Source organism: Nerophis lumbriciformis, linkage group LG11 (assembly GCF_033978685.3).
Source record: "Nerophis lumbriciformis linkage group LG11, RoL_Nlum_v2.1, whole genome shotgun sequence".
In the NCBI taxonomy this organism is placed as follows: Eukaryota; Metazoa; Chordata; class Actinopteri; order Syngnathiformes; family Syngnathidae; genus Nerophis; species Nerophis lumbriciformis.
This window is the reverse complement of record NC_084558.2, coordinates 53,055,059-53,074,532: the sequence shown is the minus strand read 5'-3', so window position 1 is coordinate 53,074,532 and position 19,474 is coordinate 53,055,059. Positions and strand designations below refer to the sequence as shown.

General features: G+C 39.1%; 1 protein-coding gene across 1 annotated transcript in view; it reads left to right on the top strand.

Moving 5' to 3' along the window:
- Nucleotides 1–472: 472 nt before the first annotated feature.
- Nucleotides 473–19,474, top strand: part of trim23 (tripartite motif containing 23) — a 37,057-nt gene continuing 18,055 nt past the window's right edge. The window contains exons 1-5 of the mRNA XM_061966343.1: nucleotides 473–574; nucleotides 901–1,063; nucleotides 15,607–15,728; nucleotides 15,802–16,080; nucleotides 16,152–16,334. Of these exons, the coding sequence (XP_061822327.1) occupies nucleotides 473–574; nucleotides 901–1,063; nucleotides 15,607–15,728; nucleotides 15,802–16,080; nucleotides 16,152–16,334 (849 nt within the window). The remainder of the gene's footprint in view (nucleotides 575–900; nucleotides 1,064–15,606; nucleotides 15,729–15,801; nucleotides 16,081–16,151; nucleotides 16,335–19,474) is intronic.

Genomic DNA, 19,474 nt, shown 5'->3' with positions numbered 1-19,474 from the left:
CTGAGTTCTACTTGTGAGGTAATTTGCAAACCATCCAACTGCTTGCTGAGAAAAACCAATAGCTGAAAGACGTTTGATTAAAATTACATGATCAACAGTATCAAATGCCTTTGAAAAGTCAATCAAGAGGGACAGACAGCACTGCTGTACCTGTCAACTGTCAATTTAAGCTGCTCGCCGGCTCCGCGCCACCACTTCAAGATGGCGGCCCAATTTCTCGCGTCACAGCAGCCAATGCTGCGTCTACTTTTCTGCCTCACCAAACGGATAAAACAGTCATAAAGAAAGTCGTACGTTAGAACGCTAACCGTTTATTTCTTAAAAAGCGTCCTAATATTTGTGTGTGTCTCGGTTCAAATAAACTTTATTATTACCGCGTAGCTAAAAAAAACTAAACAAAATAAGGCCAAACCGGAAGTGCAGGGATGCTCCTCCCGCGCATGCGCAGTGGAACGCGCGCAGCTGTCGCACAATGGCCGCCTCTGCTGCAGGAATAAACAAGCAGGGCGCCACCATGACCACCATGGAGCCGTGCGGCCGACACGGCAGGGCGGCGAGCGGAGGCGCCGTTAAGGTCGGCTTGTTTATTCAAACTTGAAAAGAAACAAAAAAAAATGGCGGTGTTTGGGTGCGTTTTTTTTTTTTTTTTTGCCATAGACGCAGTGAGCAGATTTGCCTTCGTGCTTCGTTAAAATGTCTAAAATGGACAGCTAGCCTCCTTTAAAATAACATTTGACTACTACGTGTCCAAACACCTGCTTTGTTGACAACACCTGTTTGTTTGTAGAGCTGCACATGCTACATGCTAACGATGCTACATTCTTCTCCGCCGCTAGTTGGCGCCAAAGACGCTGACAAGGATGGAATTATTAGTAATTAAAGTTGCGCATGCGCTTACAGGTGCTGGAGTGCGGCGTGTGCGAGGACGTCTTCTCCCTGCAGGGGGACAAGGTGCCCCGGCTCCTGCTGTGCGGGCACACCGTGTGCCACGACTGCCTCACCCGCCTGCCACTCCACGGCCGGGCGGTCCGCTGCCCCTTCGACCGGCAGGTCACCGAGCTGGGTGAGCGCCTCGCCTTCAAAATAAAGCCACGTTGCGATGTTAAAAAAAGGTAGAATTTTCCCCCAACCGCTTTCCTTCGAGAAGAATCACGATGCCCAAAATCTAACGTGCTAATCGTTAGCTGGCAAATGGAGCGAGATTTGATCGCAGGCTACTAGATCGGTAATCGCTAGCTAGCTTAAATGCCAACATGAACACAATAATAGAATTAACGTTTTTATTTTAAACTACCGTGCTAATCGTTAGCTGGCAAATAGAGCGAGATTTGATCGCAAGCCACTAGAGCGGTAATCGCTAGCCAGCTTGAATGCCAACATGAACACAATAATATGATTAAAGTTTTTATTTTAAACTACCGTGCTAATCATTAGCTGGCAAATGGAGCTAAATTTGCTCGCGGGCTACTAGAGCGGTAATCGCTAGCTAGCTTAAATGCCAACATGAACACAATAATAGAATTAACGTTTTTATTTTAAACTACCGTGCTACTCGTTAGCTGGCAAATGGAGCAAAATTTGCTCGCGGGCTACTAGAGCGGTAATCGCTAGCTAGCTTAAATGCCAACATGAACACAATAATAGAATTAACGTTTTTATTTTAAACTACCGTGCTAATCGTTAGCTGGCAAATAGAGCGAGATTTGATTGCAGGCTACTAGAGCGGTAATCGCTAGCTAGCTTAAATGCCAACATGAACACAATAATAGAATTAACGTTTTTATTTTAAACTACCGTGCTAATCGTTAGCTGGCAAATAGAGCAAAATTTGCTCGCGGGCTACTAGAGCGGTAATCGCTAGCTAGCTTAAATGCCAACATGAACACAATAATAGAATTAACGTTTTTATTTTAAACTACCGTGCTAATCGTTAGCTGGCAAATAGAGCGAGATTTGATTGCAGGCTACTAGAGCGGTAATCGCTAGCTAGCTTAAATGCCAACATGAACACAATAATAGAATTAACGTTTTTATTTTAAACTACCGTGCTAATCGTTAGCTGGCAAATAGAGCGAGATTTGATCGCAGGCTACTAGAGCGGTAACCGCTAGCTAGCTTGAATGCCAACATGAACACAATAATAGAATTAATGTTTTTATTTTAAACTACCGTGCTAATCGTTAGCTGGCAAATGGAGCAAAATTTTCCCACGGGCTACTAGAGCGGTAATCGCTAGCTAGCTTAAATGCCAACATGAACACAATAATAGAATTAACGTTTTTATTTTAAACTACCGTGCTAATCGTTAGCTGGCAAATGGAGCAAAATTTGCTCGCAGGCTACTAGAGCGGTAATCGCTAGCTAGCTTAAATGCCAACATGAACACAATAATAGAATTAACGTTTTTATTTTAAACTACCGTGCTAATCGTTAGCTGGCAAATAGAGCGAGATTTGATTGCAGGCTACTAGAGCGGTAATCGCTAGCTAGCTTAAATGCCAACATGAACACAATAATAGAATTAATGTTTTTATTTTAAACTACCGTGCTAATCGTTAGCTGGCAAATGGAGCAAAATTTGCTCGCGGGCTACTAGAGCGGTAATCGCTAGCTGGCTTAAATGCCAACATGAACACAATAATAGAATTAACGTTTTTATTTTAAACTACCGTGCTAATCGTTAGCTGGCAAATAGAGCGAGATTTGATCGCAGGCTACTAGAGCGGTAATCGCTAGCTAGCTTGAATGCCAACATGAACACAATAATATGAGTAACGTTTTTATTTTAAACTACCGTGCTAATCGTTAGCTGGCAAATGGAGCTAAATTTGCTCGCGGGCTACTAGAGCGGTAATCGCTAGCTAGCTTGAATGCCAACATGAACACAATAATAGAATTAATGTTTTTATTTTAAACTACCGTGCTAATCGTTAGCTGGAAAATGGAGCGAAAATTACTCACGGGCTACTAGAGCGGTAATCGCTAGCCAGCTTGAATGCCAACATGAACACAATAATATGATTAACGTTTTTATTTTAAACTACCGTGCTAATCGTTAGCTGGCAAATGGAGCTAAATTTGCTCGCGGGCTACTAGAGCGGTAATCGCTAGCTAGCTTGAATGCCAACAGGAACACAATAATATAATTAACGTTTTTATTTTAAACTACCGTGCTAATCGTTAGCTGGCAAATGGAGCGAGATTAGATCGGAGGCTACTAGAGCGGTAATCGCTAGCTAGCTTGAATGCCAACATGAACACAATAATATGATTAACGTTTTTATTTTAAACTACCGTGCTAATCGTTAGCTGGCAAATGGAGCTAAATTTGCTCGCGGGCTACTAGAGCGGTAATCGCTAGCTAGCTTGAATGCCAACATGAACACAATAATATGATTAACGTTTTTATTTTAAACTACCGTGCTAATCGTTAGCTGGCAAATGGAGCAAAATTTGCTCGCGGGCTACTAGAGCGGTAATCGCTAGCTAGCTTAAATGCCAACATGAACACAATAATAGAATTAACGTTTTTATTTTAAACTACCGTGCTAATCGTTAGCTGGCAAATGGAGCTAAATTTGCTCGCGGGCTACTAGAGCGGTAATCGCTAGCTAGCTTGAATGCCAACATGAACACAATAATATAATTAACGTTTTTATTTTAAACTACCGTGCTAATCGTTAGCTGGCAAATAGAGCGAGATTTGATTGCAGGCTACTAGAGCGGTAATCGCTAGCTAGCTTGAATGCCAACATGAACACAATAATATGATTAACGTTTTTATTTTAAACTACCGTGCTAATCGTTAGCTGGCAAATGGAGCAAAATTTGCTTGCGGGCTACTAGAGCGGTAATCGCTAGCTAGCTTAAATGCCAACATGAACACAATAATAGAATTAACGTTTTTATTTTAAACTACCGTGCTAATCGTTAGCTGGCAAATGGAGCAAAATTTGCTCGCAGGCTACTAGAGCGGTAATCGCAAGCTAGCTTAAATGCCAACACGAACACAATAATAGAATTAACGTTTTTATTTTAAACTACCGTGCTAATCGTTAGCTGGCAAATAGAGCGAGATTTGATTGCAGGCTACTAGAGCGTTAATCGCTTGCTAGCTTGAATGCCAACATGAACACAATAATATGATTAACGTTTTTATTTTAAACTACCGTGCTAATCGTTAGCTGGCAAATGGAGCTAAATTTGCTCGCGGGCTACTAGAGCGGTAATCGCTAGCTAGCTTGAATGCCAACAGGAACACAATAATATAATTAACGTTTTTATTTGAAACTACCGTGCTAATCGTTAGCTGGAAAATGGAGCGAAAATTACTCGCGGGCTGCTAGAGCGGTAATCGCTAGCCAGCTTAAATGCCAACATGAACACAATAATATAATTCATGTTTTTATTTTAAACTATCGTGCTAATCGTTGGCTGGCTACTAGAGCGGTAATCGCCAGCTAGTTTGAATGCCAACATGAACACAATAATATAATGTTTTTATTTTAAACTATCGTGCTAATCGTTGGCTGGCTACTAGAACATTAATCCCTAGCTAGTTCAAATGCTAACATGAATACAACAATTGAATTATTCATGTTTTTATTTTAAACTTGCATGCTAATTGTTAGCTGCCAACAAGTGTGCTAATCGCTAGCTGGAAAATTGCGCTTTAATCTTTAGCAAGCGTAAATACCAACGTGAATACAATAATAATATTAACTAACAGATAGTTGGCTGATCTTTACTTTAAGACGCGTAGCGAAGCATCTCCCACATCTGTAACTGACTGACAGTTTGCTGAGCTTTACTTCAAGACGTGTAGCGAAGCCTTCTTTCTTTAAGAAGTCTAGTGAAGCCTGTAGCTGACTGATGGATACTTATCCAAGCTTTACTTTAAGAAGTGTAGTGAAGCCTTTTGTTTTGTTTTTTCGATCAAACTTTCAGTTTTCACGTCGGTAGTTGACAGATAGTTGGCTGAACTTTACTTTAATACACGTAGCGAAGCCTGTTTTTTTCCTTTCTTTTTTTGTCAAATTTTCAGCTCTCTCGCCTGTAGCTGACAGTTTTCCGAGCTTTGATTCAAGACGTGTAGCGAAGCCTTCTTTCTTTAAGAAATGTAGCAAAGCTGACTGACAGATAGTTGACTGAACTCTACTTTAAGACGCGTAGCTAAGCCTGCCTTTTTTTTCCTTTTTTTTTTACGGCTGAACTTCTAGCTCCCACGTCTGTAGATGACCAAACTTTACTTTTAAGACATGCAGCGAAGCCTGCATTTATTTATTTATTTTTTTACGCTCAAACTTTCAGCTCCCTTACTGGCAAATAGCTGGCTAAACTTTACTTTAAGACGCGTAGCGAAGCCTGAATTATTATTTTTTTACGCTCAAACTTTCAGCTCCCTGACTGACAGATAGTTGACTGAACTTTACTTTAAGACGCGTAGCAAAGCCTGCCTCTTTTTTTTTTTTTTTTTACCATCAGACTTTTAGCTCCCACGTCTGTAGAGGACTAAACTTTACTTTAAGACGTGTAGCGAAGCCTGCATTTATTTATTTTTTGCCTTAAACTTTCAGCTCCCTGACTGACAGATGGTTGGCTGAACTTTACTTTAAGATGCTTAGCGAAGCCTGCCTCTTTGTTTTTTTTTATGGTTGAACTTTCAGCTCCCACGTCTGTAGATGACTAAACTTGACTTTAAGACATGTAGCAAAGCCTGCATTTATTTATTTATTTTTTGGCTCAAACTTTTAGCTCCCTGACTGACAGATAGTTGGCTGAACTTTACTTTAAGACGTGTAGCAAAGCCTGCCTTTTAGTTTTTCTTGCAATCAGACTTTTAGCTCCCTCGCCTGTAGCTGACAGTGTGCCGAGCTTTGATTCAAGACGTGTAGCGAAGCCTTCTTTCTTAAAGTGTAGTGAAGCCTTTCTTTTTTTTTAAGGATCAAACTCTCAGCTCCCACATCTGTAGATGACTAAACTTGACTTTAAGACATGTAGCGAAGCCTGCATTTATCTATTTTTTTACGCTCAAACTTTCAGCTCCCTGACTGACAGATAGTTGGCTGAACTTTACTTTAAGACACGTAGCGAAGCCTGCTTTTTAGTTTTTCTTACAATCAGACTTTTAGCTCCCACGTCTCTAGCTGACTGACAGATGGTTGGCTGAACTTTACTTTAAGACGCGTAGCGAAGCCTGCCTCTTTTATTTTGCGGTCGAACTTTCAGCTCCCACGTCTGTAGATGACTAAAATTTACTTTAAGACATGTAGCGAAGCCTGCATTTATTTATTTATTTTTTGGCTCAAACTTTCAGCTCCCTGACTGACAGATGGTTGGCTGAACTTTACTTTAAGATGCGTAGAGAAGCCTGCCTTTTGTTTTTTTTACAGTCGAACTTTCAGCTCCCACTTCTGTTGAGGAGTAAACTTTACTTTAAGACATGTAGCGAAGCCTGCATTTATTAATTTTTTTATGCTCGAACTTTCAGCTCCCTGACTGACAGATAGTTGGCTGAACTTTACTTTAAGACATGTAGCGAAGCCTGCATTTATTAATTTTTTTATGCTCGAACTTTCAGCTCCCTGACTGACAGATGGTTGGCTGGACTTTACTTTAAGACTCGTAGCAAAGCCTGTTTTTTTTTTTTTTTTTTTTTGCGGTCGAACTTTCAGCTTCCACGTCTGTAGAGGAGTAAACTTTACTTTAAGACATGTAGCGAAGCCTGCATTTATAAAAAAAAAATACGCTTGAACTTTCAGCTCCCTGACTGACAGATAGTTGGCTGAACTTTACTTTAAGACACGTAGCGAAGCCTGCTTTTTAGTTTTTCTTACAATCAGACTTTTAGCTCCCACGTCTCTAGCTGACTGACGGATGGTTGGCTGAACTTTACTTTATGACGCGTAGCGAAGCCTGCCTTTTGTGTTTTTTTACGGTCGAACTTTCAGCTCCCACGTCTGTAGAGGAGTAAACTTTACTTTAAGACATGTAGCGAAGCCTGCATTTATTTATTTATTTTTTGGCTCAAACTTTCAGCTCCCTGACTGACAGATGGTTGGCTGAACTTTACTTTAAGACGCGTAGCAAAGCCTGCCTTTTGTGTTTTTTTACGGTCGAACTTTCAGCTCCCACGTCTGTAGAGGAGTAAACTTTACTTTAAGACATGTAGCGAAGCCTGCATTTATTAATTTTTTTACGCTCGAACTTTCAGCTCCTTGACTGACAGATAGTTGGCTGAACTTTACTTTAAGACACGTAGCGAAGCCTGCTTTTTAGTTTTTCTTACAATCAGACTTTTAGCTCCCACGTCTCTAGCTGACTGACAGATGGTTGGCTGAACTTTACTTTAAGACGCGTAGCGAAGCCTGCCTCTTTTATTTTGCGGTCGAACTTTCAGCTCCCACGTCTGTAGATGACTAAAATTTACTTTAAGACATATAGCGAAGCCTGCATTTATTTATTTATTTTTTGGCTCAAACTTTCAGCTCCCTGACTGACAGATGGTTGGCGGAACTTTACTTTAAGACGCGTAGCGAAGCCTGCCTTTTGTTTTGTTTTTTACGGTCGAACTTTCAGCTCCCACGTCTGTAGAGGAGTAAACTTTACTTTAAGACATGTAGCGAAGCCTGCATTTATTAATTTTTTTTACGCTCGAACTTTCAGCTCCCTGACTGACAGATAGTTGGCTGAACTTTACTTTAAGACACGTAGCGAAGCCTGCATTTTGGTTTTTTTTACGGTCGAACTTTCAGCTCCCACGTCTGTAGAGGAGTAAACTTTACTTTAAGACATGTAGCGAAGCCTGCTTTTATTAATTTTTTTATGCTCGAACTTTCAGCTCCCTGACTGACAGATAGTTGGCTGAACTTTACTTTAAGACACGTAGCAAAGCCTGCTTTTTAGTTTTTCTTACAATCAGACTTTTAGCTCCCACGTCTCTAGCTGACTGACAGATGGTTGGCTGAACTTTACTTTAAGACGCGTAGCGAAGCCTGCCTCTTTTATTTTGCGGTCGAACTTTCAGCTCCCACGTCTGAAAATGACTAAAATTTACTTTAAGACATGTAGCAAAGCCTGCATTTATTTATTTATTTTTTGGCTCAAACTTTCAGCTCCCTGACTGACAGATGGTTGGCTGAACTTTATTTTAAGATGTGTAGCGAAGCCTGCCTTTTGTTTGTTTTTTTCGGTCGAACTTTCAGCTCCCACGTCTGTAGAGGAGTAAACTTTACTTTAAGACATGTAGCGAAGCCTGCATTTATTAATTTTTTTACGCTCGAACTTTCAGCTCCCTGACTGACAGATAGTTGGCTGAACTTTACTTTAAGACACGTAGCGAAGCCTGCTTTTTAGTTTTTCTTACAATCAGACTTTTAGCTCCCACGTCTCTAGCTGACTGACAGATGGTTGGCTGAACTTTACTTTAAGACGCGTAGCGAAGCCTGCCCCTTTTTTTTTTGCGATCCAAACTTTCAGCTCCCACGTCTGTAGATGACTAAAATTTACTTTAAGACATATAGCGAAGCCTGCATTTATTTATTTATTTTTTAGCTCAAACTTTCAGCTCCCTGACTGACAGATGGTTGGCTGGACTTTACTTTAAGACGCGTAGCGAAGCCTGCATTTTGGGTTTTTTTACGGTCGAACTTTCAGCTCCCACGTCTGTAGAGGAGTAAACTTTACTTTAAGACATGTAGCGAAGCCTGCATTTATTAATTTTTTTATGCTCGATCTTTCAGCTCCCTGACTGACAGATAGTTGGCTGAACTTTACTTTAAGACACGTAGCAAAGCCTGCTTTTTAGTTTTTCTTACAATCAGACTTTTAGCTCCCACGTCTCTAGCTGACTGACAGATGGTTGGCTGAACTTTACTTTAAGACGCGTAGCGAAGCCTGCCTCTTTTATTTTGTGGTCGAACTTTCAGCTCCCACGTCTGAAAATGACTAAAATTTACTTTAAGACATGTAGCGAAGCCTGCATTTATTTATTTATTTTTTGGCTCAAACTTTCAGCTCCCTGACTGACAGATGGTTGGCTGAACTTTATTTTAAGATGTGTAGCGAAGCCTGCCTTTTGTTTTGTTTTTTACGGTCGAACTTTCAGCTCCCACGTCTGTAGAGGAGTAAACTTTACTTTAAGACATGTAGCGAAGCCTGCATTTATAAAAAAAAAAAAATTACGCTTGAACTTTCAGCTCCTTGACTGACAGATAGTTGGCTGAACTTTACTTTAAGACACGTAGCGAAGCCTGCTTTTTAGTTTTTCTTACAATCAGACTTTTAGCTCCCACGTCTCTAGCTGACTGACAGATGGTTGGCTGAACTTTACTTTAAGACGCGTAGCGAAGCCTGCCCCTTTTTTTTTTTTTGCGATCCAAACTTTCAGCTCCCACGTCTGTAGATGACTAAAATTTACTTTAAGACATATAGCGAAGCCTGCGTTTATTTATTTATTTTTTGGCTCAAACTTTCAGCTCCCTGACTGACAGATGGTTGGCTGGACTTTACTTTAAGACGCGTAGCGAAGCCTGTTTTTTTGGTGTGTTTTTTTACGGTCGAACTTTCAGCTCCCACGTCTGTAGAGGAGTAAACTTTACTTTAAGACATGTAGCGAAGCCTGCATTTATTAATTTTTTTACGCTCGAACTTTCAGCTCCCTGACTGACAGATAGTTGGCTGAACTTTACTTTAAGACACGTAGCGAAGCCTGCTTTTTAGTTTTTCTTACAATCAGACTTTTAGCTCCCACGTCTCTAGCTGACTGACAGATGGTTGGCTGAACTTTACTTTAAGACGCGTAGCGAAGCCTGCCTCTTTTATTTTGCGGCCGAACTTTCAGCTCCCACGTCTGTAGATGACTAAAATTTACTTTAAGACATGTAGCGAAGCCTGCATTTATTTATTTATTTTTTGGCTCAAACTTTCAGCTCCCTGACTGACAGATGGTTGGCTGAACTTTATTTTAAGATGTGTAGCGAAGCCTGCCTTTTGTTTGTTTTTTACGGTCGAACTTTCAGCTCCCACGTCTGTAGAGGAGTAAACTTTACTTTAAGACATGTAGCGAAGCCTGCATTTATAAAAAAAATTACGTTTGAACTTTCAGCTCCCTGACTGACAGATAGTTGGCTGAACTTTACTTTAAGACACGTAGCGAAGCCTGCTTTTTAGTTTTTCTTACAATCAGACTTTTAGCTCCCACGTCTCTAGCTGACTGACAGATGGTTGGCTGAACTTTACTTTAAGACGCGTAGCGAAGCCTGCCCCTTTTTTTTTTTTTTGCGATCCAAACTTTCAGCTCCCACGTCTGTAGATGACCAAAATTTACTTTAAGACATATAGCGAAGCCTGCGTTTATTTATTTATTTTTTGGCTCAAACTTTCAGCTCCCTGACTGACAGATGGTTGGCTGGACTTTACTTTAAGACGCATAGCGAAGCCTGTTTTTTTTTTTTTTTTTTTTTTTTTTTTTTTTTACGGTCGAACTTTCAGCTCCCACGTCTGTAGAGGAGTAAACTTTACTTTAAGACATGTAGCGAAGCCTGCATTTATTAATTTGTTTACGCTCGAACTTTCAGCTCCCTGACTGACAGATAGTTGGCTGAACTTTATTTTAAGACACGTAGCGAAGCCTGCTTTTTTTTTTTTTTTTTTGCGATCCAAACTTTCAGCTCCCACGTCTGTAGATGACTAAAATTTACTTTAAGACATATAGCGAAGCCTGCGTTTATTTATTTATTTTTTGGCTCAAACTTTCAGATCCCTGACTGACAGATGGTTGGCTGGACTTTACTTTAAGACGCGTAGCGAAGCCTGTTTTTTTTGTTTTGTTTTGTTTTTTACGGTCGAACTTTCAGCTCCCACGTCTGTAGAGGAGTAAACTTTACTTTAAGACATGTAGCGAAGCCTGCATTTATAAAAAGAAATTACGCTCGAACTTTCAGCTGAACTTTACTTTAAGACACGTAGCGAAGCCTGCTTTTTAGTTTTTCTTACAATCAGACTTTTAGCTCCCACGTCTCTAGCTGACTGACAGATGGTTGGCTGAACTTTACTTTAAGACGCGTAGCGAAGCCTGCCTCTTTTATTTTGCGGTCGAACTTTCAGCTCCCACGTCTGAAAATGACTAAAATTTACTTTAAGACATGTAGCGAAGCCTGCATTTATTTATTTATTTTTTGGCTCAAACTTTCAGCTCCCTGACTGACAGATGGTTGGCTGAACTTTACTTTAAGACGCGTAGCGAAGCCTGCCTTTTGTTTTTTTTTACGGTCGAACTTTCAGCTCCCACGTCTGTAGAGGAGTAAACTTTACTTTAAGACATGTAGCGAAGCCTGCATTTATAAAAAAAATTACGCTCGAACTTTCAGCTCCCTGACTGACAGATAGTTGGCTGAACTTTACTTTAAGACACGTAGCGAAGCCTGCCTCTTTTATTTTGCGGTCGAACTTTCAGCTCCCACGTCTGAAAATGACTAAAATTTACTTTAAGACATGTAGCGAAGCCTGCATTTATTTATTTATTTTTTGGCTCAAACTTTCAGCTCCCTGACTGACAGATGGTTGGCTGAACTTTATTTTAAGATGTGTAGCGAAGCCTGCCTTTTGTTTGTTTTTTACGGTCGAACTTTCAGCTCCCACGTCTGTAGAGGAGTAAACTTTACTTTAAGACATGTAGCGAAGCCTGCATTTATAAAAAAAAATTACGTTTGAACTTTCAGCTCCCTGACTGACAGATAGTTGGCTGAACTTTACTTTAAGACACGTAGCGAAGCCTGCTTTTTAGTTTTTCTTACAATCAGACTTTTAGCTCCCACGTCTCTAGCTGACTGACAGATGGTTGGCTGAACTTTACTTTAAGACGCGTAGCGAAGCCTGCCTCTTTTATTTTGCGGTCGAACTTTCAGCTCCCACGTCTGTAGATGACTAAAATTTACTTTAGGACATGTAGCGAAGCCTGCATTTATTTATTTATTTTTTGGCTCAAACTTTCAGCTCCCTGACTGACAGATGGTTGGCTGGACTTTACTTTAAGACGCGTAGCGAAGCCTGCATTTTGGGTTTTTTTACGGTCGAACTTTCAGCTCCCACGTCTGTAGAAGAGTAAACTTTACTTTAAGACATGTAGCGAAGCCTGCATTTATTAATTTTTTTATGCTCGAACTTTCAGCTCCCTGACTGACAGATAGTTGGCTGAACTTTACTTTAAGACACGTAGCGAAGCCTGCTTTTTAGTTTTTCTTACAATCCGACTTTTAGCTCCCACGTCTCTAGCTGACTGACAGATGGTTGGCTGAACTTTACTTTAAGACGCGTAGCGAAGCCTGCCTCTTTTATTTTGCGGTCGAACTTTCAGCTCCCACGTCTGTAGATGACTAAAATTTACTTTAAGACATATAGCGAAGCCTGCGTTTATTTATTTATTTTTTGGCTCAAACTTTCAGCTCCCTGACTGACAGATGGTTGGCTGGACTTTACTTTAAGACGCGTAGCGAAGCCTGTTTTTTTGGTGTGTTTTTTTACGGTCGAACTTTCAGCTCCCACGTCTGTAGAGGAGTAAACTTTACTTTAAGACATGTAGCGAAGCCTGCATTTATTAATTTTTTTACGCTCGAACTTTCAGCTCCCTGACTGACAGATAGTTGGCTGAACTTTACTTTAAGACACGTAGCGAAGCCTGCTTTTTAGTTTTTCTTACAATCAGACTTTTAGCTCCCACGTCTCTAGCTGACTGACAGATGGTTGGCTGAACTTTACTTTAAGACGCGTAGCGAAGCCTGCCTCTTTTATTTTGCGGCCGAACTTTCAGCTCCCACGTCTGTAGATGACTAAAATTTACTTTAAGACATGTAGCGAAGCCTGCATTTATTTATTTATTTTTTGGCTCAAACTTTCAGCTCCCTGACTGACAGATGGTTGGCTGAACTTTATTTTAAGATGTGTAGCGAAGCCTGCCTTTTGTTTGTTTTTTACGGTCGAACTTTCAGCTCCCACGTCTGTAGAGGAGTAAACTTTACTTTAAGACATGTAGCGAAGCCTGCATTTATAAAAAAAATTACGTTTGAACTTTCAGCTCCCTGACTGACAGATAGTTGGCTGAACTTTACTTCAAGACACGTAGCGAAGCCTGCTTTTTAGTTTTTCTTACAATCAGACTTTTAGCTCCCACGTCTCTAGCTGACTGACAGATGGTTGGCTGAACTTTACTTTAAGACGCGTAGCGAAGCCTGCCCCTTTTTTTTTTTTTTGCGATCCAAACTTTCAGCTCCCACGTCTGTAGATGACTAAAATTTACTTTAAGACATATAGCGAAGCCTGCGTTTATTTATTTATTTTTTGGCTCAAACTTTCAGCTCCCTGACTGACAGATGGTTGGCTGGACTTTACTTTAAGACGCGTAGCGAAGCCTGTTTTTTTTTTTTTTTTTGTTTTTTGTTTTTTTACGGTCGAACTTTCAGCTCCCACGTCTGTAGAGGAGTAAACTTTACTTTAAGACATGTAGCGAAGCCTGCATTTATAAAAAAAAATTACGCTCGGACTTTCAGCTCCCTGACTGACAGATAGTTGGCTGAACTTTACTTTAAGACGCGTAGCGAAGCCTGCCTCTTTTATTTTGCGGTCGAACTTTCAGCTCCCACGTCTGAAAATGACTAAAATTTACTTTAAGACATATAGCGAAGCCTGCGTTTATTTATTTATTTTTTGGCTCAAACTTTCAGCTCCCTGACTGACAGATGGTTGGCTGGACTTTACTTTAAGACGCGTAGCGAAGCCTGTTTTTTTTTGTTTTTGTTTTTTTACGGTCGAACTTTCAGCTCCCACGTCTGTAGAGGAGTAAACTTTACTTTAAGACATGTAGCGAAGCCTGCATTTATTTAAAAAAAAAAAAAAAAAAATTACGCTCGAACTTTCAGCTCCCTGACTGACAGATAGTTGGCTGAACTTTACTTTAAGACACGTAGCGAAGCCTGCTTTTTAGTTTTTCTTACAATCAGACTTTTAGCTCCCACGTCTCTAGCTGACTGACAGATGGTTGGCTGAACTTTACTTTAAGACGCGTAGCGAAGCCTGCCTCTTTTATTTTGCGGCCGAACTTTCAGCTCCCACGTCTGAAAATGACTAAACTTTACTTTAAGACATATAGCGAAGCCTGCGTTTATTTATTTATTTTTTGGCTCAAACTTTCAGCTCCCTGACTGACAGATAGTTGGCTGAACTTTACTTTAAGACACGTAGCGAAGCCTGCTTTTTAGTTTTTCTTACAATCAGACTTTTAGCTCCCACGTCTCTAGCTGACTGACAGATGGTTGGCTGAACTTTACTTTAAGACGCGTAGCGAAGCCTGCCTCTTTTATTTTGCGGTCGAACTTTCAGCTCCCACGTCTGAAAATGACTAAAATTTACTTTAAGACATGTAGCGAAGCCTGCATTTATTTATTTATTTTTTGGCTCAAACTTTCAGCTCCCTGACTGACAGATGGTTGGCTGAACTTTATTTTAAGATGTGTAGCGAAGCCTGCCTTTTGTTTGTTTTTTACGGTCGAACTTTCAGCTCCCACGTCTGTAGAGGAGTAAACTTTACTTTAAGACATGTAGCAAAGCCTGCATTTATAAAAAAAAATTACGTTTGAACTTTCAGCTCCCTGACTGACAGATAGTTGGCTGAACTTTACTTTAAGACACGTAGTGAAGCCTGCTTTTTAGTTTTTCTTACAATCAGACTTTTAGCTCCCACGTCTCTAGCTGACTGACAGATGGTTGGCTGAACTTTACTTTAAGACACGTAGCGAAGCCTGCTTTTTTTTTTTTTTTTTTTGCGATCCAAACTTTCAGCTCCCACGTCTGTAGATGACTAAAATTTACTTTAAGACATATAGCGAAGCCTGCGTTTATTTATTTATTTTTTGGCTCAAACTTTCAGCTCCCTGACTGACAGATGGTTGGCTGGACTTTACTTTAAGACGCATAGCGAAGCCTGTTTTTTTTTTTTTTTTTTTTTTTTTTTTTTTTTTTTACGGTCGAACTTTCAGCTCCCACGTCTGTAGAGGAGTAAACTTTACTTTAAGACATGTAGCGAAGCCTGCATTTATAAAAAAAATTACGCTCGAACTTTCAGCTCCCTGACTGACAGATAGTTGGCTGAACTTTACTTTAAGACACGTAGCGAAGCCTGCTTTTTTTTTTTTTTTTTTTCGATCCAAACTTTCAGCTCCCACGTCTGTAGATGACTAAAATTTACTTTAAGACATATAGCGAAGCCTGCGTTTATTTATTTATTTTTTGGCTCAAACTTTCAGCTCCCTGACTGACAGATGGTTGGCTGGACTTTACTTTACTTTAAGACGCGTAGCGAAGCCTGTTTTAAAAAAAAAAAATTTACGGTCGAACTTTCAGCTCCCACGTCTGTAGAGGAGTAAACTTTACTTTAAGACATGTAGCGAAGCCTGCATTTATTTAAAAAAAAAAAAATTACGCTCGAACTTTCAGCTCCCTGACTGACAGATAGTTGGCCGAGCTTCACTTTAAGACGCGTAGTGAAGCCTGCTGGTGCTCGTAGTCCAAAGATGACATGACTAAAAGGGGGACTCACCTAGTCTGTGTGTCCAGGGGACTCTGGAGTCTGGGGTCTAAAGAAGAACTTTGCCCTGCTGGAACTTCTGGAGCGGCTGCAGAACGGCGCCAGCAACCAGTCGGGCGTGGCGGAGGACGCCCTGACAGGAATGGGAGAGGTGAGAAAAGCCTCACTTCCTGTCCGACAAGCCGGCGCCAACCCCCTCCCCCCCCCCCCCCTTCTCGCCGCAGTGCGTGATCCGCTGCGACGAGGACGAGGGCCACACGGCCACCATGTACTGCACGGTGTGCGCCACCCACCTGTGTGCCGAGTGCTCGCAGCTCACCCACTCCACGCGCACGCTGGCCAAGCACCGCCGCGTGCCGCTGGCCGACAAGCCGCACGAGAAGACGCTGTGCCCGCAGCACCAGGTCCACGCCATCGAGTTCGTGTGCCTGGAGGAGGCGTGCCAGCCGGGGCCGCTCATGTGCTGCGTGTGCAAGGAGTACGGCAAGCACCAGGGCCACAAGGTCATCATCGTCACCATACATGATGTCATCGCCCTCTGCAGGCGTCTCACCCGTTCTTCTTCTTCTCGCAGCACGCCGTCCTGGAGACGGAGGCCAATCAGATCCGGGCGTCCATCTTGGACATGGCGCACTGCATCCGCACCTTCACGGAGGAAGTGTCCGAGTACTCCAGGAAGCTGCTGGGCATCGTGCAGCAAATAGAAGGCGGCGAGCAGATAATAGAAGACGGCGTGGGCATGGCACACACTGAACACGTGAGGATGTAGTTACCAACGTGCCCACTAGAGGGAGACACTTTTCACTGTGCTATTGTGCACTTATCACATTTTACACTGTAGAGTGCACTTGTCCAATGTAATACGTGTCATCTATCACATACAACAACGTAATATGTGTCATATATCACATACAACAATGTAATATGTGTCATGTATCACATACAACAATGTAATAGAAGTCATATATCACATACAACAATGTAATAGATGTCATATATCACATACAACAATGTAATGGATGTCATATATCACATACAACAATGTAATAGATGTCATACATCACATACAACAATGTAATAAGTGTCATATATCACATACAACAATGTAATAGATGTCAGATATCACAAACAACAATGTAATAGATGTCATATATCACAACAATGTAATGGATGTAATATATCACATACAACAATGTAATGGATGTAATACATCACATACAACAATGTAATAGATGTCATATCACACAACAATGTAACAGATGTCATATATCACATACAACAATGTAATAGTCATGTATCACATACAACAACGTAATAGATGTCATATATCACATACAACAATGTAATGGATGTCATATATCGCATACAACAATGTAATGGATGTCATATATCGCATACAACAATGCAATGGATGTCATATATCGCATACAACAATGTAATAGATGTCATGTATCACATACAACAATGTAATATGATGTCATATATCGCATACAACAATGTAATAGATGTCATGTATCACATACAACAATGTAATATATGTCATATATCACATACAACAACATAATAGATGTCATATATCACATACAACAATGTAATAGATGTCATATATCACATACAACAATGTAATAGATGTCATGTATCACATACAACAACGTAATAGATGTCATATATCACATACAACAATGTAATGGATGTCATATATCGCATACAACAATGTAATAGATGTCATATCACATACAACAATGTAATAGATGTCATATCACATACAACAATGTAATACATGTCATATATCACATACAACAATGTAATAGATGTCATATATCACATACAACAATGTAATAGATGTCATACAACAATGTAATATGTCATACATCACATACAACAATGTAATAGATGTCATATATCACATACAACAATGTAATAGATGTCATGTATCACATACAACAATGTAATAGATGTCAAATATCACATACAACAACGTAATAGATGTCATATATCACATACAACAATGTAATAGATATATCACATACAACAATGAAATAGATGTCATATATCGCATACAACAATGTAATAGATGTCATACATCACATACAACAATGTAATATATGTCATACATCACATACAACAACGTAATATGTGTCATATATCACATACAACAATGTAATAGATGTCATATATCACATACAACAATGTAATAGAAGTCATATATCACATACAACAATGTAATAGATGTCATATATCACATACAACAATGTAATATATGTCATATATCACATACAACAATGTAATGGATGTCATATATCACATACAACAATGTAATAGATGTCATGTATCACATACAACAATGTAATAGATGTCATATATCACATACAACAATGTAATAGATGTCAAATATCACATACAACAACGTAATAGATGTCATATATCACATACAACAATGTAATAGATGTCATATATCACATACAACAATGTAATAGATGTCATATATCACATACAACAATGTAATAGATGTCATATATCACATACAACAATGTAATAGATGTCATATATCGCATACAACAATGTAATAGATGTCATGTATCACATACAACAATGTAATATATGTCATATATCACATACAACAATGTAATAGATGTCATATATCACATACAACAATGTAATAGATGTCATATATCACACACAACAATGTAATGATATCATATATCACATACAACAATGTAATAGATGTCATATATTACATACAACAATGTCATATATGTCATATATCACATACAACAATGTAATAGATGTCATATATCACATACAACAATGTAATAGATGTCATATATCACATACAACAATGTAATAGATGTCATATATCACATACAACAATGTAATAGATGTCATATATCACATACAACAATGTAATAGATGTCATATATCACATACAACAATGTAATAGATGTCATATATCACATACAACAATGTAATAGATGTCATATATCACATATAACAATGTAATAGATGTCATATATCACATACAACAATGTAATAGATGTCATATATCACATACAACAATGTAATAGATGTCATATATCACATACAACAATGTAATAGATGTCATATATCACATACAACAATGTAATAGATGTCATATATCACATACAACAATGTAATAGATGTCATATATCACATACAACAACGTAATAGATGTCATATATCACATACAACAACGTAATAGATGTCATATATCACATACAACAATGTAATAGATGTCATATATCATATACAACAATGTAATAGATGTCATATATCACATACAACAATGTCATAGATGTCATATATCACATACAACAATGTAATAGATGTCATATATCACATACAACAATGTAATAGATGTCATATATCACATACAACAACGTAATAGATGTCATATATCACATACAACAATGTAATATGTGTCATATATCACATACAACAATGTAATAGATGTCATATATCACATACAACAACGTAATAGATGTCATATATCACATACAACAATGTAATAGATGTCATATATCACATACAACAATGTAATATATGTCATATATCACATACAACAATGTAATAAAAGTCATATATCACATACAACAATGTAATATATGTCATACATCACATACAACAATGTAATTTATGTCATATATCACATACAACAATGTAATAAAAGTCATATATCACATACAACAATGTAATAGATGTCATATATCACATACAACAATGTAATAGATGTCATATATCACATACAACAACGTAATAGATGTCATTTCACATACAACAGTGTAATAGATGTCATATATCACATACAACAATGTAATAGATGTCATATATCACATACAACAACGTAATAGATGTCATATATCACATACAACAATGTAA